At 43.6% G+C, this 21382-nt stretch overlaps 1 protein-coding gene across 1 annotated transcript; it reads left to right on the forward strand.

Annotated features, from left to right (window-relative positions):
• Window positions 1-850: 850 nt before the first annotated feature.
• On the forward strand, window positions 851-19522 carry Nphs2 (NPHS2 stomatin family member, podocin). Its single transcript, XM_051186039.1, has 8 exons — window positions 851-1160; window positions 3087-3190; window positions 7303-7375; window positions 9633-9715; window positions 14308-14511; window positions 16628-16683; window positions 17911-17989; window positions 18890-19522. Exons 1-8 carry the CDS (start codon window positions 851-853, stop codon window positions 19166-19168), a joined length of 1188 nt encoding a protein of 395 aa, XP_051041996.1. The 3' UTR covers window positions 19169-19522.
• The last annotated feature ends 1860 nt before the right edge of the window (window positions 19523-21382 follow it).

Consider the following 21382-nt stretch of genomic DNA (forward strand, 5'->3'; position numbering starts at 1 on the left):
TACTGGAGTTTTTTTTCTTTATTTATTTTGTTTTTTTTTTTTTTTTTTTTTTTTTTCAGGACAGGACTTCTCTGTATAGCCCTGGCTGTCCTGGAAACACACTCTATAGACCAGGCTGGCCTCGAACTTGGAGATTCGCCTGCCTCTGCCTCCCAAGTGCTAGAATTAAAAGTGTGCGCCACTACCACCCAGTTACTAAAGCTTTCTATAAAGCTTTTGATAGGAAAAGAAGATATGTGTGGAAACAATATTGAAAACTAAATATTTCTACCAACACGAGCTAATCCTATTGGAGTAGAATTGTGAACTTTGCCTTTAAAGTTATATAGACACACTTCTGTTTCGGATAGAAACAGTGAAATACAAAGAAATCTATTCCCCAGAAAAGGGTGAGACAGCTCCTGGGTTTGCTACTGGAAGCAGTTTGGCCACTGAACTTTGAACTCCAGCCTTCAAGAAACAGGACCTGGGAGAGAAAATGGAACCTTTCTAAACACAGAAATTAAAGCAGAGCCCTAGTACCACCTATTCTATTTCACACCACTGTTAACCAGCAAAGCAGAACTATCTTCGAAGCCACCAGGCGCGGTGGCACCCGGGTTCTCCCACCCAGGTCCTCTGAGCATCCGGCCCTAAGTCATCTTGGGGGTCTGCGGTCTCTGTCCAGACCCTCCAAGGAACAGAAGTTGGGTTTAGTGTGTGTGTGTGTGTGGGGATGGCCACACAGGCCCCGCCCCTTGCCCCTCCCTCCGGACCGCACGGTCCTATTTAGGGTCTTAGGTCTCTCCCCAGCCGCTCAGAAAGCTGAGGCTGCCACTCTGCCCGCACCTGGCCCTGGGGCGCTCTGAGAATGGACAGCAGGGCCCGAAGCTCTTCCAGAGAGGCCCACGGGCGAGGTGGCAGGTCCTCTTCTAGGGAGGACAAGAGAGCGAAGGCCGGGAGGGGCAGCGGAGGGCGCACGCGCCCGGATGCTGGGTCGGAGCGGCGGGGTGCGGGGCGGACCCGGATAGGGGGAGAGCCCCGATCCCCTGCCGCCACCGCTGCCACCACCACCACCACCACCGCCAAGGCCACAGTAGTGGATGTAGATGACGTTCGGGGCTCCGGTGAAGAGGGAACCGAAGTGGTGGCGCTGCTGGAGAGTGAGCGACCAGAGGAAGGTATGGAGGGCAGGTGAGAGATGTCAGACAAGAGGAGTAAGTTGCCCCACTGTGACAAAGCTTGATAGACACAGTTAAGGCGGTTACTGAGTGGTGAGACCGAAGTGCATCAGAGGAAATACAAATAGCAACATAAGCTAATAAGTTGGTCCCTTTCTCCAAAGAGATGGAAGTTGGAAGAGAGAGTAGTTCAGGATGGGCCCAGTCAACATGCAAAGGAACCACACTGATGGCTTTTGTGGTCATGGAAAGGGCCTGTTGGCGCAGTGTGGTGGCTCTGAACAACAACCGTGTGCCTCTTCTCTCTTCCTCGCCCATCAGTCTTACCCAGGAGTATGTTAGCCTTTCTTTGGAATGGCCTCCCCCAACCCACTCCCTAAAATGCAAAGGCAACAGAGCCCAGTCAAAGAGCCAGATCTGAAATTAAATTTCAGCTTAGCCACTTGCTAGCAGTGTGACCACAGAAACAGCCTTCACTATTGGCCATCTGACCACAGTGTATGCTCCTAGGGTAGATGTGAGGATAAAATGCACCTTCCAATGCACCTTGCACAATGTTAGCTAAATCCTTGCAAACTAAATAGAGAACACCACCATGCCACTGGGGAAGATGCAAAGAAAAGTGTCTCTTTCACTTCCGTGGGTGCCACAACTCTTAGGGAGAAATTATCTACTTCCAGCCCTTTTCGTAGCAAATGTAAGGAAAAACATCATTATGCTCAAATTAAAGGCTAGCAGATGTTTGACGAAAGAAAGAAGCGGCAGGCCACATTGCTGTCTGCTGGCTCTGTGGAGATTTAACCTTTCTTTACCAGCAACACAATAAATGCTGAACCATAGAAAGCTACTATTTGTGGAAGCCTCATGCAGCGGGGGTATAGTCCAAATGGACAATGCTCACACTTTTTACCTAACTGATAATGCTCTGGTCCTTAGGAGAAGTTGTTGGGTTCAGTGCTATAAGAATGCAAGTGACAGATCACAGCAGGGAGATAGGCAAGGGAGGCAGCCCATTTGTGGGGTCCTTTCCATGGGGCAGGCACACCCTGGGCGTTTGGGTTTTGGATTGTTTAGTGGCACACCATCACAGATGAGGGGAAATGCTCAGAGAAATTAAATAGCTTGCTTGTGTTGGGCAGAACTTTCCAGAATCAACAGAGGTGTGTGTAGGGGTTGGCTTACATGATGGTCTGGGTAATGCTGGAAAGGCAGAAGATCAAGTTCCCATTCCAGACAGTGGGGCACCTGTCACAGCCCAGCCCTGAAAGCCCAGTCTCCGAGAGCCTTTGGTGTTGAGTCAAAGCACCATGGATGAGGAACACCCCAGCTGCATACAACCTTTTTACAGACACAAACTAACATTATGCCGAATAGGTGATTTCCAAAGACCGAGGAACCCTTACTCCAGTAAATGGACCCCAATGAAAGAATTTCAGACATGAAGGCAGGCAGTGCCAGGAATCTGTAGACATTTCACACAGTAAAGCCTGAGACATGCCAGGCGTGAACTGGTATGTGTATGCCATTTCACCCTTGCATCAGATATATCCGATATAGCTCATGAGCTAGATATTATTGGATAGTAATTAGTCAATATCCCATATGTAGTCGAGGAAATTGGGTTTTAAAGAGGTCCTGTGCCCTGCTTAAAAGTCATCAGTGACATGAAATGGTGGAACCAACCCCCCCGCCGCCACACACCACCTCCTGGTACCCCAGTTCCCCCTGCCTGTCCAGAAGTTTACTCCACTTCCCATGGGCCCACACAGACAACCCCAGACCTGGGAACTTTGATTATTCTGATCCCTGGCTCATACCAAATTTTACAGACATGTCTCCAAACCCTTCTGACTCCAGTGCTTAGCACCAGACTGGCAGACACTGCTCAGTAAACATGGTGACGTCTCAATATTATCGTCTTCCTAGGGATCAAGTCCTCTGGGTTAGGGGCCTGTGAGTGGCTGCTTGTGCTCTCCTCACTGCTCTTCATCATCATAACTTTCCCTTTCTCCATCTGGTTCTGCATAAAGGTGAGTGTCTACGTGGATCCACAGGTGATTTTCTGTTGTCTTGCATAGACCATGCTAGGCTACTCTCCTATCTTCCAGTCTAAACCTACCTGCTCAATGTAAACATGAAGCTTCTTTCATTCCCCCAACCTATAGGTCTTATGTCATGGCTAGAACAATACTTTAGCAAATCGTGCGTGCGTGCGTGCGTGCGTGCGTGCGTGCGTGCGTGTGTGTGTGTGTGTGTGTGTGTGTGTGTAAAATGATGGCATAGATAGATGATAGATGACAGATAGATATATTGATAGATATCCCTGTTAGCCTCAGAGACTCTACAGATGCTATATCTAGTTCATCTATGCTCGGTGACACGAAGAGTATCCTAGAACGGATCGTTCACTTTGACAGTATAGGGGAATGTCTCAGGCAACTTCTACAGACCAGGAGAGACAATTAATTATCTTTGGTCCCCAGAAGTAAACGAAGACCTGAGTAGCTCAGGAAGTGCATACTGAGATAAAAGAGGCACTCAGAGGAGAGAGAATCAGAAAAGGCCGAGGAAGACAGGTGGATTCTGTGGGTTCGAGGCCTATAAAGTGAGTTCCAGTACAGCCAGAGCTGTCACAAAAACCAAAGGGGGGGTAGCAGGTAACACAAGAAGTGGGAGAATTGGACAGAAAGAACAGTAGTCTGTGTGTGGCTCTAAAATAGCCACAGCCCACTTGAAAGGGAATCCCAAAGCAAAGTTTGTTTCATGGTGGGCAGAAATGGTTGGGCCCAGCACTCCTGGCATTCATTTTTCTTCACTGTCTGGAGCTGCCAGGGAAGAGTGGCACTGCGGTTGGGCACTACAGATGCAGTTAGTGCTGGTGTTGGTCCTGCTCCTCGAAGCACACAGTGGCTTCCCAACCCCTTCTCCCACTCCTCCCACTAGACTGCATTGCACGGTATCCCATTGGTTTGTTTATTGTTTGTTTTCTGCATCTGTTTTTCACATGGTATCTAGTCTTTATTCTCTACTGATAGGATATATTGTTTGTTCACTCTAGGATGTTAAAAATCCAACTTGGGGGCTATGGTGATAGTTCAGTTGGTAAAGTGCCTGCTTCAGACCTGATATTGATCCACAGTACCCACATAAAAACAAACAAACAAACAAACAAACAGCCCTGGGTGGTGGCACAGGCCTTTAATTCCAGCACTTGGGAAGCAGAGGCAGGTAGATCACTATGAGTTCAAGGCCAGCCTGGTCTACAGAGCACGCTCCAAGGCAACCAGGGCTACACAAAGAAACCCTGTCTGGAAACAACAACAAAACAAACAAAACTAGGCACTGTAGTGCATACTTGTAATTCTATTTAGCACGAGGAAGTTGTCTAAGTTAGGTTTTCTATTGCTGTGATGAAACACCATGACCAAAAGCAAGTTGTAAGGAAAGGAGTTAATCTCAGTTAGGCTTCCATATCACAGTTCATCTTTGAAGGCTAGTAGGAATCTGGAGGCAGGAGCTGATGCAGAGGCCATGGAGGGATGCTGCTTACTGGCTTGCTCCTCATGGCTTGCTCAGCCTGCTTTTTTATAGCACCCAAGACCATCAGGCCAAGGATGGGGGCCAGGGATGTCACTGCCCATGGTGAGCTGGCCCCTCTCACATCGTTATCAATCAAGAAAATGTGCCACAGGCCAATATGGTAAAGGCATTTTTTCAGTTGAAGTTTCCTCTTGTCCAATGATTCTGGCTCATGTCAAATTGATATGAAATTAGCCAGCACCTGAGGTAAAGACAGGTCAGTCTCTGGGGCTCACCAGCCGACTAGCCTAGCTTGGTGAGCTCCACACTAATGAGCGACTCTATCAAAAGGAAAATGAATGATGATAAAAAAAAAAAAAACAATAGCCAAGGTTGTCCATTGTCCTCTGACCTCCACAGTCATACTTATTCATACACATACACACACACACACACACACACACACACACACACAACACACACACATACACACACACACACACACACACACCACTTGGTCATAATGTAAAATCTTTCTAAATGTTACTGGATTTAGACTACTGGTCATTTGTTTGGGATTTTTTTTGCATCTATATTCATAAGATAAATGGCAGTATAGGATTTTTGTGGTATGTGGTTCATCTTCATGGATCATAGTAATATCAGCCTCAGTTGATATATTGGGATTTTCCTCAATGTTCTGTTTTTTGGAAGAATTTGTGAAAACTTGATAGCCATTAGGAATCAAATCCAGGCCTGTAGGTATGCTAGGAAAGTACTCTACCACCAACACATATCCCCAGTCACAGTGTGATGTTTTGATAATCATATATACCTGAAAATATTACCACCATCACACTAAGATGGGCATCCCTTTCAGTTAAGTGTAAAGAAAACACTTCAGACTAATTGACTCTCTCAGTAAATTTCAAATATGGTATTACACTACACAAATACAATAGAGTCACCATACTATACACTAGATCCCAGGATGCCTGCATCCTTTATAGCAGAACCTTTACCCCTTGCCCAGATCGCCAATCTCCCCCATCCCCAGCTTCTGACAACAGCCACCATCACATACTCTCTGCTTCCACATAAAAGTGAAAATGTGAAATGTCTGTCATTGCCTGGCTCATTTCAAGTAACAAAATGCCCTCTTCTTTTTCTCTAGCGGTAAATAACATCTCCCTGTGTGTGCTCCCACTGTGTCTTTTGTTGTTGTTGTTGGTGGTGGTGGTGGTGGTGTGTGTGTGTGTGTGTGTGTGTGTGTGTGTGTGTGTGTATTTAAAAGCCATCTGTTGATGAGCAGGTCGATTCATTATCTGGGCTGTTGTGATAATACTGCAATGAATGAGTAACTGTGCATCTCTTTGAGACACTGACTTCCATCCCAGCTGTCAGGAGGCAGGGGCAGGAGGATCTCTATGAGTTCAAGGCCACACTGGTCTATATCTCAAATTCCAGACCAGCCAGGACTACATAGTGAGACCCTGCCTCAAAACAAAACAAAACAAAAAAACCAAACTGACTTCTTTGTTTATATTCTCTGATACAGAGTTGCTGGTGATAATTTTATTGAAGAATACTCACACTGTTTTCCATAGTGAGTGGACCAATTTACATTCCTGGCAGCAGTGTACAAGGATTTCTACATTGTAGGGAGTTTAAAATAATTTAGTATTTGTATATTTATGTTTTCAGTTTTTCATCTTTTTGAGTCAGTTTGGGTAATCTCTCTAAGCTAATTTGTTGGCATACAATTGTTTCATACCATAGTCATTTCATTAACATGGTCAATGTCCTTATTCATTGGTGTCTATCCTTATTGTGTATAGATTTTAGAACATTCAGTGTTAATAGAAATCCAGTGTGTGTGTGTGTGTGTGTGTGTGTGTGTGTGTGTGTGTGTGTATGTGTGTGTGTGTGTGTGTGTGTGTGTGTATGATGGCAGACCACATGCCTCAGTGTACAGGTGTAGGGCAGAAAACAAGCTCAGGCGTTCTCACCTTCCATGCTGTTTGAGACAGGTCTCTTTGGATGTTTGGTTGTGTACATCAGGCTAGCTGCCTCACAGGCTTCTTAGGCTTTATCTGCCTCTGCCTGCAGTCTCACTGGAGAAGAACATGGATTACAGACATGCACTATGTCCAGCTCTGCACAGGTCCTAGAGATTCAAACTCAGGTCCTTACTGCACTTGTGCAGAAAATGCTTTACCCCTTGGGTAGTCTCTCCAGTTCCTATCCCCCTCCCCACCTTCTGAGACAAGGTCTATGTAACATTGGCTGTCCTGGAACATGCTATGTAGACCACACAGGTCATCCTCCTGCCTCTGCCTCCCCCAACTGATGAGATATTAAGTTGACTTACCATGCCTGGCATTGTTCTTAGATCTCAAAACAAAAGATTTTGTTTGAGACAGGGTCTCACTATGTAGCCCAGGCTGTCTTGGAACTTACTCTGTAGATTAGGCTGGCCTTGAACTCACAGAGATTCACCTGCCTAACACCACACCTGGCTAACAATACATTCCTGTAATCTAAAGAATTTCCCATGCAAAAGTCTTTTGAATCCTTTTTTTTTTCTTTTGAAGTCACTTCAAAGTATTACTTTTCACTTTAGGTTGTACAAGAATATGAAAGAGTAATTATATTCCGACTGGGACATCTGCTCCCTGGAAGAGCCAAAGGCCCTGGTAAGAATTACTCTCCATGATTTTTAAATTCTTATCCCATCCCATGATCTGTTGATAGTGTCCTTAATCCATTCATAGTTATAATCCATATCTTAGATTATATGAAGTTATTTGAGTCACTATACCTGTATTCCCAACCTCTTCATCATAGGGCAGCTTATCACAAAATTCTCTGGAGAATATCACTGATAGGTCACAGGTGACCAAGAGAGAGGAGCGCAGGGAGTTAGGAACTAGCAGCCAGCTGACCCTGCCCGATGATGGGGGGAACGCTGCTCATGGCCACATCATTGCTACTTCAAGCTTTACCTGGCTGCCAGAGGACTCAGTTATGCATGTGCATGCGCAAGCCCCCTTTTAAAGCAAGCACACCAAGCGGGCCTCTCTCTTGCTTTCTCTCTCTCTCTCTCTCTCTCTCTCTCTCTCTCTCTCTCTCTCTCTCTCTCTCTCTCCTGCTTTCGGTTGGCCACCAGCTACCCCCTTTCTCTCCCCTCTCTCAATAAACTCCACGTGGGCACTGAGTCTTGTGTTTGTGTTTTATAGGCATTAGCTGCAGCAAAAGAACAACAGGGAGTCCCACACCAGGGCTAGTCTCATTGGAACAACAAAGTGACTACAGACCTATAGATAAAGTTGGTCTGAGTACAGTGTGTGTATGGTCAGAATCCTGTGACTTCTCAGAGAAAATCTGAGCCAGTTCAGAATTGGGAATGGAGGCAGATGGGTCATGAAAGCCAAGCATCTAGTAACAAATATGTCTTTAGTTGGTAGAAGAGGTACAGACTGAAGCCTTGCCTTGTTTTAGACAGTGCACTGACTACCAGAGACTAGAGAAATAAGGCATGGTCTCTGATCTCTAGGACCTGATACCAGAGGAGGTCCAGAAGTATGGTTAGTCTGTAAGTCTGGTAGCTTGGATTTGGAGATTGGAGACAGCCAAGAAGGCATAATAAAGAATGAAGTCCCACTACACATATACTCAGAGGGTCTGAGTTCTGAGCCACACCTGCAAGAACAAGTTAAAAATGGAGACCAGTCTAGGAGATACAAATGAGAGTTCCAGGATTCAGAACCAAACAAAACAGGACCAGACTCCAGAGTCCCAGGACACAGACCATCTTCCCTGTTGGGCGCTGAGAAAGGTACTGGCTGGATGCTCTCCCATACATCCTGGGTACTGTGAGCTGCTACTAGTTTTCACAAAGTTGTGGCGTTTGAAGGGTGACTGTTTAGTCACTGGTCAATTGCTGTGAAGAGACACCATGACCAAGGCAACCCTTATAAAAGAAAGCATTTAGTAAGGAGCTTACTAACAGTTTTAAAGGCTTAGTCCATTGTCGTCATGCTGGAGAGCATGGCAGCATGCAGGCAGATGCTGGAGTAGCTAAGAGCTATCCTGATCCATAGGGGGAGAGAGAGAGAGAGAGAGAGAGAGAGAGAGAGAGAGAGAGAGAGAGAGAGAGAGAGAGAGAGAGATATCCTGAGCCTGGCATGGACTTTCATAAGCTCAAAGTCCACCACCAGTGACATACTTCCTCCAACAAGACCATACCTCCTAATCCTTCTAATCTTTTCAAATAGTGCCCCTCCCTGGTGACTAAGCATTAAAATATGTGAGCCAATGGGGACCATTTCCAAACCACCACAGTACCAAATCATCCAAGGTGCTTTAGGAAACTTTCAATTAACCAGTCTACAGATAATGCATATTGAATCTGTATTCTGTCTGGGATGAGGAGGACTAACTGGCCAACACAAATCTGCTGGCATAATATTGCTACTCTGATGATCCCGGGGCCCATATTTTCAGATTTGACAGACAAGTTGTTAGATCTAAGCTGATGCACCACTACATTCACATAGTAGAACAATTTTACACAGTACCTAAAAGACTCCAAGACACATTAATGTTAACATTCATGCATATGACACTGTACTTACAGAGCCTGAGTCTACTGAAAAGACAGATATGTAAGAGATCTGGAAGGGTCAATATGATGCCTCAAGTGAGCAAGTGGTTTTGTTTTCTTAAATAATCTCTGTTTATACGTGATATACTGAACTTAGTCTAATAATGTATCAAGTGCTCACAGTTGAATATGAATTATATGACAATACTTTAGTTACAGCGAAGCTACCTGATGGTCTCTGGGCAATGGAGGCTTAGAAGAGCAAAGCAGCCTGGCCCTGAAAAGACACTCCCCAGCAGTCTTCACACTTGCTGCTCACCTGTTACTTTCCTCATGCTTTCTTGTAGGCCTGTTCTTTTTTTTGCCATGCCTGGACACCTACCACAAGGTTGACCTCCGTCTCCAGACCTTGGAGATACCTTTCCATGAGGTGAGATGCACACTGTGCTTGCTTTCTCTTGACATTTCTATGGTCTATTGTCCAATTCAATCCCAAGGCAAAGTAACTATGCTCAAAGGTAGGAAAGAAAAGCAGAGCTGCAGACTAAATTAGAATGAAAAAGCATCATTATTCAAGTATATAACCAACAGAGTGAAAGGTAACCTATGTAACAGGAAAATGTATTTTCAAATAATTTGTAAGAGTTTAATATATAGGATATAGAAAGAGTTCACTCAGGTCTACAAAAACAACATAAGCCACAATCTAACTTTAAAAAATAGACAAAGGAATTTATAATAGTTTATCTTATATGTCAAGTAGGCTAGACCTCTGTTATTTGTCCTACATTTAGTTAAACAAAATGGATGTAATTGTGCATGTATTTGGCAGATTAGATTGGGATTTAAATCAGTAGACTTTTAATAAAGCAATTTACCCTTGATCATGTGAGTAAGCTTCATTCAATCAGTTGAAGGTTTTAAAGAACTGACTTTGGCTTGAAGAGGAGGAAGTTTTCTTCCAATAGGCAATATAAAGACTTCCTGGGTCTCCAGACTCGAACTTTTGGCCTTACCAGTTTCCATAATCACATGTGCTAATCATTTAAAAATGATATAGCTCTACACACACTAATGGTTCTATTATTCTGAAGAGCACAAACTAATACAGGCTAGATTAGACATCTCCCTGAAGAACATATATGAAGAACTAGAAGACATGCACATGGCCAACAAGCAAATGAAAATATGCTCAACTTCACTAACCATTAGGGACATGCAAATAATTTTACACCTATTAGGAAGGCATATATGTGTGTGTGTGTACATACGTACATACATATATATATAAAGTCAGAGGTTGGAGACATGGTTCAGCTGCTAAAAGCTAGGCTCACAATCAAAAATATAGAAAAATATAACAGAAGGGGGGAAAGGTTGTCTCAGGGTTTTATTGCTGTGGAGAGACAACCATGACTATGACAACTCTTATAAAGGAAAACATTTTGTTGGGGCTAGCTTACAGTTTCAAAGATTCGGCCCATTATCATCATGGTGGGTGGCATGCAGGCATAGATGGTGCTGGAGAAGGAATTGAGAGTTCTACATCTTGATCCGCAGGATTCAGAAGCAACTGTGTGCCATACTGGGCATAGCTTTAGTTTTGAAGGCCACCCCCACAGTGACACACTACCCCAAAAAGTCCATACCTCCTAATAGTGCCACTCCCTATGAGCTAAACATTCAAACATGAATCTGTGGGGGCTATACCTACTCAAACCACCACAGGTATCAAGTGCCAAGTACTGAAGAGAATGTAGTAAAGCTAGAATTCATCCACTGCTGGTGGACTGTAAGATGAGACAACATTGTAGGATGCAGCTATCCAATAGGGCAACTTCTCCAAAACTTAAAAATAGTATTGCTATAAGCTAGAAGTTTCAAAAATTGAAATCAGGATCTTGAAGAAATATTTTTCCCTCAATGTTCATAAGAAGATGTAGGGACAGGAGATGGCTTAATAGTTTAAAACAGCTGCCACTCTAGCAGAGGACCAGAGTTCTGTTGTAGCATCTGAGCTACCCATGACTCCAGCTCCTAGTGATCCAGTGCACTCTTCTGCACTCAGACAGCAGACAGACAGACAGTAGACAGACAGACAGACAGACAGACACACACACACACAAATATCTTTTAAAAGTTGAAGCAGGGGTTGGAGAGGTGGCTCAGCAGTTAAAGAGCATTGATTACTCTTCCAAAGAATCCAGGTTCGAATACCAGCCCTTACATGGTGGCTCACAACCATCTGTAACTCTAGTTCTGGGGGATCTAACACCCACTTCTGACCTCCAGAGATACTACACATAAGTGGTATACATGCAGGAAAAATATCCATACATATCCAATAATAATTTTTAAATATTAAGAGAAATCTTTAAAAAAAACACTTTTAACTAGAAGAGCTCAGATGTCCACTGATGGCTGAGTAGATAATGTGGTATGCGTCCTATGATTAGATACTGTTCATCCTTTAGGAGGAAAGAGATTCTGATATGTTCTGTACATAACATGGATGAAGCTTGAGGACATTGTGCTAAGTGGGAATGTCAATCACAAAATCCAAATAGTTTTATAATCTACATCCAGTAACTAGGTAACTTATGTTTCCTAGAGTAGCCCAATTCCTTGGGACACACAGGATGCTGGTTACTGGGACTCTAGGGAAGTGGGGGGCAATAATCATTTGATTTCAGTGTTGTAAAATGAAAGCATCCCAGAGGTGGCTTTAACTACTAAGCTATATACTAATGGTAATATATAACATGACAAAATTGTACACGAGAGGTGGCATAGTCTATGTTATCTATTTTACCACAATTAAAAATTTTAGAAAATGCAAAGTAAAGGCAACATTCATATTTCTCTAGCAGAGAAACAGTCTCCCACCTTTTCAAAGTTCTTTCCCTTCGTTTTCTTTGGGTAAGTACAAATGGTTTCCCTTCAAAGATGCTTACTTTAGATAATAAAATTTACCAAGAAGAAAAAAAAATCCAGAGGAGGTGTTTGAATGCTGGTGCATATGGTTCATGAAGCTCAAACACAGAGCCCACATGACTAGCAACAGATAATGCATAAGCAAAGCATCAGCTATACATACCGTGAGACATTATACAGACTCAAGGGGACATTCTGACATGTGCTACACCATAGATGAACCTGGAGGACACTACGCTAAATGAAGTAAGTCATAACAAGAGGATGAATTCTGTGTGATTTTACTTTTATGAAGTGCTTAGAATCATTAGAATCATAGAGACTGTATAGTAGTGGCTTTTAAGAGCAAGGGAATTGGGTGGGGAGTTAAATAGGTACAGAATTTCCATTTTACAAGATGGAATTTACAGAAATGAATGGTTATACAACTTTATGAATATGCTCAGTAAAAAACTGGGATTTACATATTTGCTTTTAACACAATAAAGCACTGGTAAATATATTTCTCCTTAATACTATTTCCCATAGATGCTCATTGGTTTTGGAATATAATCTTCCAGACTTTACTATATTTATGACTACCTTTACAAATTACCTATATATTTTATACTGTTTTGTAGCCAGTTCACTTTTTACCCAACAATACACTGTAATCATCTTTTTATATACTAGCTCATTGCTCTCACTGCACATGGACATACCACAGTTTATTATGTGAATACACCACAGTTTATTCAAACAGTTTACACATTGGCAATTCCAGTAAGCAGTATTGTGAATAGCAGTTCTTATAGCTAACTCCTTAAATACATCCCTATGATAATGTCTACGGATGGAGTCTTGGTTATGGTTTTTATTGCTTTGATAACCAAAAGCAACCTGGGAAGGAAAGTGTTACAGCTGAGGGAAGCCATGGTGGGAACTCAGGGCGGGAACTTGGAGGCAGGATCTAGAGCAGAGACCATGGAGGAGGAGTGCTGCTTGCTGGCTTGTTCCTCCCAGCTTGTTCTCTTTTTTGTTTTGTTTTTGTTTTGTGTTTTGAGACAGGATTTCTCTGTGTAGCTTTGGAGCCTGTCCTGGAACTAGCTCTGTAGACCAGGCTGGCTTCGAACTCACAGAGATCCACCTGCCTCTACCTCCCGAGTGCTGAGATCAAAGGTGTGCACCACCAACGCCTGGCTGCTCTGTTTTCTTATACTGCTCAGGACTACCTTCCTGAGGTAGCTCCACCTACAATGGACTGAGCCCTCCCATATCAATCATCTCTCAAGAAAATGAATCACAGATTGCCTACAGGCCAGTCCTATGGAGGCATTTCCTCCATTAAGATTCCTACTTCCCAGATGACCTTAGCTTGTGTCAAGTTGACATAAAAAATACCAGAGAAGATGGGGCTTTGATGGAAATTCCCAGCTCGCCCTCTAATGTCACTCCAGTAAGTGTATGTGAAAGACCTTGTGTTCCAGGAGACCTACTGAGCATCAGTTTAGGAAGGCCTTGACATAAAATCAATTGAGAGTTTTTCATACAAGAAAATTATTCTTGGGTTCCTTTTTGTTTTTGTTTTTAAAGGGGGGATTTTTAACAAGATTCCTTTAAATTGTGAGGTTTTGGTTTTTGTTTTTCAAGACAGGGCTTCTCCGTGTACCTTTGGAGACTGTCCTTGCACTCTCTCTATAGACTAGGCTAGCCTTGAACTCACAGAGATTCACCTGCCTCTGTGTCCCAAGTGATGGGATTAAAGGTGTGAGCCACCACGGCCTGGCAAAATTATAAGTTCTTTCAAGTCTTGTCTTCTGAGCCTGGACTGTGTTCATACTCTCCCCTCACCCCACCCCCACATCTTTTTCTTCCTCCCAGAGGCAGGCATCACTAGGTCTGACTCTTTAGTGTGCTTAATAAAACCTTCATGCATCAAAAACATATGTCTAATTTTGAAGAATCAACCTCCCGTTACTCTTTTGTTTTTTTTTTTTCCTACTATAGTCTTACTCCTGGAAAGGGTACTTTAAATGCATTTAGTTCCCCTCACCCACATAGGAAGGAGTCCAGGAATCTAGCCAGCATTCAAACTTTTCTTTTCCTTAGGTGGTTACCAAAGATATGTTTATAATGGAGATAGACGCCATCTGCTACTACCGCATGGAAAATGCCTCTCTTCTGCTGAGCAGTATTGCTCATGTGTCCAAAGCCATCCAGTTCCTGGTACAAACCACCATGAAGCGCCTCTTGGCACATCGATCCCTCACCGAAATTCTCCTGGAAAGGAAAAGCATTGCCCAAGATGTAAAGGTACCATGCTGAGTATAATGATGAATATGTGTGGCAATGTGGCCTGGCATAAGGTGGCAGAGCTGGAGTGGGGGGTGGGGGAGCTCTCTAGCTGACTAGTCTAGCCAATTAATGGATTTCCAATCCAGTGAGAGACCCTATCTCAAGAAATAAAGTGGAGATGTAATAAAGGAAACAAAACAGAAAGACATTTGATGTCAACCTAAGGCTTTTGTAGTCACAAACATGGGTGCGCGCGCACGCGCACACACACACACACACACACACACACACACACACACCCCAAAATGAAAAAGAAAAGTCCCTCTAAGCAATCTTACTGAGTCCACAGGCTCTACAGTCTCATCCATAGCCTCTATTACCAAGACATGATGGCAAAATATACTGAGACAGAGAACAAAGCAGGGCTGCAGGCAGCAGCTAGTCAGGTGGCAGTTCTCACCAGGGACTCATCCCAGTACTGAGGTCACAGGGACACCAGAATTGGGTTGGGAGGCTATTAGGAAGAAAGATGTGAACAGGAAACACAAGAACGAAAGACACTGGCAGTGACTGCTTTATAGAACCTGAAAACACATGCTGTGTCCAAATGTCTGTGACTTGTCCAGAGAGTTACTAATAACTAGTGTTCATATCTTGAGGGGAAGGGAAGGAGCTGGAAAATACAGAGATGCTGGAAAATACAGAGATGCTGGAAAGAGGGAAAGATGAGTGACACACAGGAGCTCCTACATGGATGTTCAAATCACTCTGCATGCTCCCCACTGTCCCCTTCAGCAGTGTCTTCCTTGTGCATCCATCTCCTCGGAGGGATGAAGGTCAGGCTGCTGATACAAACTCAATTTTGTTGCAGTGAGTTATAATTTAGGTATTTACATACATGTCTCCCCAGATTATGAGTTCCGTGGACTTGGCACAGTGCAGAATATTGGGACGAATCAAGGAATGTCCCCCTTTTGAAGTTTCCGTCCCTGCACCCTTTCTGCACAGTCCAGCACTCCCACCTGCTTAGCAATCAGCCACCATGCACTTTCCATTCCTCAGGCTTCCTCCTCTGCCTGGAATTCCTGCCTCCTACCCACAGGACAAACCTTGTTTGTTCCTTACAATGCCAGCTCATCTATGATATATTTCTCCACATTTCTTACTTGCACCAGCTCCCTCTAATTAGTTGGTTTCCCTCCCCCAGGGTTTGCAACATACTGAGATTAGTATTTATCCACTAAGAAATGATCACAAGCTAAGTTTGAAATGATCATGGCCCAACATGGGGGGCTCTAAGCCCTATCCCTTACCCATTTCCAACTTCAATGGTGGAGGGCAGAGAGGACTAAGAAGCATGTGAAACGTAATACCACCAGCATTGAGGAATTGAAAGTAGTCTAAAAATGTTAGTCATTTGGCAGTGTCTGAGCACAGAGATGCTGTTATTTAAGGAGTGTATTTTAAAACAAACTGAAAATAAAATGTACCGTCTATACTAGTCCCCTATTTGCTCATGAAACAAATATTCCCAAACCTGGTGGCTTAAAATAGCACAGCTTAATGGACTCTTTTGTAGCCCGAGGACCAGAGTGCAGAATCAGCTTCACTGGGCTTACATCCGATATCACCACAGCAGAGTCCTTCTGGGGGTTGAGACAGAATCCAGTACCTTGCCTTTCTCAGACTCTAGCTCCACCTGCATTCGTCCTTGTCCCGGCCCCCTCCCGACTTCACAGTGCCCAGCACCATCCCTGCTTCCTTCATGATATCTTCTCTTATGGTCAAATCCTCTCTCAGATGAAGACACTTGTGATTATATCCTTCAAGAACCTTTGGTCTCATCACATCCCAACAGTTCTCTTGGGTGACAGTCACAGGTCCTAGGGACATGAGCATCTCTGAGAGCCATTATTCTGGTTCCGACATCATCTTTAGATTCGGTGATTATATAATAGCTCTGTGCAAGTTAAACAACTCTGCCCCAGACACTGTGACACTGAAAACCAGTGCCCCGTGAAAGGACCTGTTCTGAGGACAGAACAGTGGCCTTTGGTGCCCGGGGTAGGGGGTGGCCTCTTATTTCCACCTGGGGAGGCAGGTCTCACTGGCATCTCAACTCTTCCCTCCACAGATTGCCTTGGATTCAGTGACCTGTATTTGGGGCATCAAAGTGGAGAGAACTGAAATGTAGGTAGGAGAAGAACCAGAAAGTATTTGAAAACTCATTTCATATACTCAGCTGCATTGATACTAGAGAAAAATGACTTAATATCTCATAGCCAAGATGCAATTGCTACAACATTAAAACAAACTATCCTTGTGGTTTTTAATGCATTAAGGAGTTTTACATAAAATTTAGCATTTTAATCATGTTTTGGTACTAGTTTAGTGGTTTTAGTCCTAAATCCTCATTTCTATCACCCTCCAAAACCCTTACCCTAGCCCCCAGTTGCCCTTTGATGGATATGCCTATTATTCTGGATATTTCACAGAATTGGAGTCATAGCATGAAGACTTTTGTGTCAGGCTTCCTTTCATTTGACACAATTTTTCAAAGTTCACCCATGGTGTGGCACACATCAGTACTTCATTCCATTTCATACTCAAATAATATTCCATTGTATGACCACACAAAATTTTGTGTTTACATTCCTTAATTTAACCACTTTGGGACTGGTTTGGAAAGTGCAATAATGAAATTTTACTTTTGTGTCTTTTATATAGCATAGAATTGTTATTTGTTCCTTCCTTCTCCCCCAAATCAATTTTCTTTTATAAACTTAGATGAATTCTGCTGGTTTTAGTTTTAATTGTATGGTTCTTCAAAGTTGTTTTTCATTATTCAAACTTACTAATTTGGATTTACATGAAATCATAAGTGAGAAAGATGACCACAAACTGTGAACACAAATATGGGCTTTGTAATTAGAGTGCCTTAGCCCCATGCAGCCTCCATAGTGGTCATTCCTATACTAAGGGCACTGACCTAGATGTGTTCTTTTCTGCTTATCTTCCATGTTAGGACTCTAGTAACAGCTCTATCTCCTCGCTTAGAGTTTACTATTCAGGGCTGGAGAGATGGCTCAGTGGTTTAAAGAATTGTCTGCTTTTCCACAGGATCTGGGTTCAATCTCTGCTCACAATGTCTGTAATTCCAAGTTGGCCTCTTTTGGCCTCCATGGGTAACAGGCATGTATGTGGTGTACAGACATACATGTACGCAAAATACACATGCACATAAATCTTTAAATAAAAAAGAAAGAATTTGCTATTCATGGAACAACAGTAGGCAGGGGCAAGTTTGTGAGATGCCCTGGCACTACAATCAGGGTGCACGCCTATGCTGTCTGCCTTCTTTTTGCCCTGACACTAAGATCAGGATGCACACCTATGTTGTTTGCCTTCTTTTTTCAGTAAGGACGTGAGGCTGCCAGCTGGCCTTCAGCACTCTCTGGCTGTGGAAGCTGAGGCTCAAAGACAGGCCAAAGTGCGGGTGAGCCACTCCTGAGCACTCCACTCTCCCACCCGTGCCTTTGAAGAGCAACTGAGAACCCAGTGGAAGGCCTGCTGGTGGAAAGCATTCCCTTGTGCTCCCCCACATTGGTCCAGGACCTGAACAGAATCTGGCTGTATCCCCACCACAGTTGACAGTGTGTTCACAGGATCACTATGCAGTACCTCAACTTCTCCCCCAATTTCCTGCTAACAACCCCCTCCTCTTCTGCTTTCACCCTCTCTCCTTAAAATCTTCCCTCACCATCCTTCCTCTCTTGTGCTAGGATTATCCCTGAATAACTGAGGCTCCTGTCACCCCTAGGATAATGAAGACATGAAGAGAGGCAGATATCGCTCAAATAAGAAAAATAATCACTTAGAAGAACCAATAACAGAAGACTTTAAGAGGAGGGAGGGAAGGAAAAGGTGGCCTTTTGCGCCACATTTGCATCTAGGTCTCTGAACCAGTTCCCTGTGCCCAATGTTAGGTGGCATCTGTAAGACAGGGGCTGAGAGCCTTCTCTTCTGAAATGCTTACCCATTTTTTTTTTAACAAGTTATAATGCCATGTCTGTCCCTGGAACTAGGACTAACTTGTTCTCCATATGGCAAGCAAAATCCTACTAAGTTTTCGGGCCTACCACACATTAACAATACCCCTAAACTTGATGTATACTTGTCATGACGTATAAGAAAATCCACCTTCAATTTTGATGGCTAGTTTTATCTGCTCCCTCCACCAGAGACTGAGTCCAGTGCCCCACGTTTAGAAGTGCCTGAAACTGAGGAGATGTATGGTACTTGCTTTCTGGGTCACACTGAATGGCAAGCACTTAAAGCCTTCATGAAATGAAGAACATACATGATCACGTTGCTTTTCTTCATACATGTTCTGTAGATGATTGCTGCGGAAGGGGAAAGGGCTGCTTCTGAGTCCCTGAGGATGGCAGCTGAGATCCTGTCGGGCACCCCAGCTGCTGTTCAGCTTCGATACCTGCACACTCTTCAATCGCTGTCCACAGAGAAGCCATCCACTGTGGTTTTGCCTTTACCATTTGACATGCTAAACCTTCTGTCTTCACCCAGCAACAGAACACAAGGAAGCATCAACTACCCAAATTCTTCCAAATCTGTTGAGCCGCTAAATCCCAAAAAGAAGGACTCTCCTATGTTATAGGGTAGTGGGCAAAAAGCAATGTGAGTCTGTCATATAAAACTATATCCTGAGTGAGGCGTTCAGTCCTCCTTGCCCTTGTTTGGTTGCCAAATAGAAGACCTTTTGAATGTGTGATGTCACAAGATGGCCAGATGCATGAGAACTCGGTGAAATGACAGTGGCAGAGAAGGCATCTAACCACAGGTGGATCATCTATCTGATCATGTAATTACAGAAGGGATTTAGAATTTGAATCTACATGTGGTTCCATTTTTATTTCTGAAGACTTAGTTCAAATGCCTTCTACTGTGTGTTACCTGGCTCCTTTACCAAGATCTCAGCAGATCCCACAGCCCTTTCTGTGAGGCCCTATCAATGTGCTTATCACACTGAGTGGTAAGCCGGTGCTTAAGACACAGGCCTCCCACCTTTCCACATTCTTCAAACTCCTGCTCAAGCAGCCCATTAAACTCTGCTGCTAGCATTTAACAACCTTTCAAGCCTTCAATTCCAAACTCTCCCAAAGGCGTAAAAGCCTCATGGTCAGGCTTTGTCGTGACAACCCCATTTGCTCAGCACCAATTCTGCCCTGGTTTCATTTCTGTTGTTATGATAAAATATCCCACAACAAGAAACTTAAAGGAGAAACAGTTTGTTTTAGCTCACAATTCCAGGTTATGATCCATCACTGTAGGGAAATTAATTAAGGCAGGAACCTGAAGTAACTGGTCACATCACAGCCAAGTGCAGAAAGAAAGAAATGAATACATGGTGATGCTTAGTTGCTTGAGTTCAGCTCAATCTATCCACTCATCCAGTTCAGGGCTCCCTTCCTAGAGAATGGAGCCACCCACCATGGGCTGATCTTCCCCCATTGATTAACTTAAAATAGTCCCTTACAGAAACACCCACAGGACAACCTAATGTAGATAATCCCTCATCATTCTTTTCTGGGGTGATTCAAAGCTAACCACCACATCTGCACAGTAATACCCTGCCTCAAAGCCAATAACAAAAATAGAGTCACCTGTGCCAAGGTAACTCCACCTTCCTAATACAGTTTCTCGTGTTGTGGTGACTCACAACCATAAAATTCTTTTTGTTACTATGTTGTAACTGTAATTTTGCTATTTTGTTATGAATCATAATGTCAATATCTGTGTTTTCTGATGTCCTTAGGTGACCTCTGTGAAAAGGTCATTAGACCCCAAAGTGGTCATGACCCACAGGTTGAGAACCATTGACCTATAGGTTATAGAGAAATGGTTCTTGTGTATGGTTACCTAACCTTAATGCCTTGCAACTTTGGCTCCTATTTGTATTCTGTTTGTGACATTTGTTTCAGACACACACATACTTCAGAAATTTTCATGTCAAATCCTAACTGTGTGCTGTCATGTACAGTGTACTTCAGTGTATACAACCATGTGTTGGAGAATGCCCTTACCGGTAAAAACTTATGCTGGTAATCAATCGGGGCATGTGTCAGGATGCTATCCTTTGTGTGATACAGATCTTATGGATATGAGAGTCACTGCTGACAGCGGGGAATGATAGGGCACAGAAAGGACAGCAATGGGCACTTTCATACTCTGTATTATAAAGACATACTTGTGCCCAATATTGGAGAAAAGAATTTGCACATGCATAGCACATATATACTGCTAAATGTTTGTTCCAAGTTAAGCACCCTCCACAGCCTGGGTGCTTCTGGAGAACACTGCTGATAGCAACAGAAACCACTTGACCTACAGTTTCAGGAAGTGTGTGAACCCAAACATCTACAGAATGGGGGGGGGGTTATACAAGGAATGATAGCAAGAGCATCACAGATGTCCATCACAACTCTCAAAAAAGTCGCTGACCTCCTGTCCATAGGGGCAAGACTGAGTCCAGCATGATTGGCTGACTGCCAATCTGTCCCCCACCCCACCATCTCCACTTCTCCCTAGATCAGATTGAAGATCTAGGGAGAAAATCAGATTGAATATGGGTCTGAGTATTAATCTGCTGTTATCGCAGATTGCTTGCTCTCTGAATAAAGTACAGTTTTATAGCTCAAGTCTTGTTCTGTGTTGAATTCTGTGACAGGTAACAGGAGCCAACTTCCATTTCCACTGGGAAGTGGTGACTTATGGAAGGGTAGGCCTTGCTGGAGGCCATGTCTTTGAAGGCTATATTGTGTCCCCATTCCCTTCTGGTTACTCCTAGCTGCCTATTCACCTTGATGTGAAC

This window comes from Phodopus roborovskii, unplaced genomic scaffold (assembly GCF_943737965.1).
Source record: "Phodopus roborovskii unplaced genomic scaffold, PHOROB, whole genome shotgun sequence".
Lineage (NCBI taxonomy): Eukaryota > Metazoa > Chordata > Mammalia > Rodentia > Cricetidae > Phodopus > Phodopus roborovskii.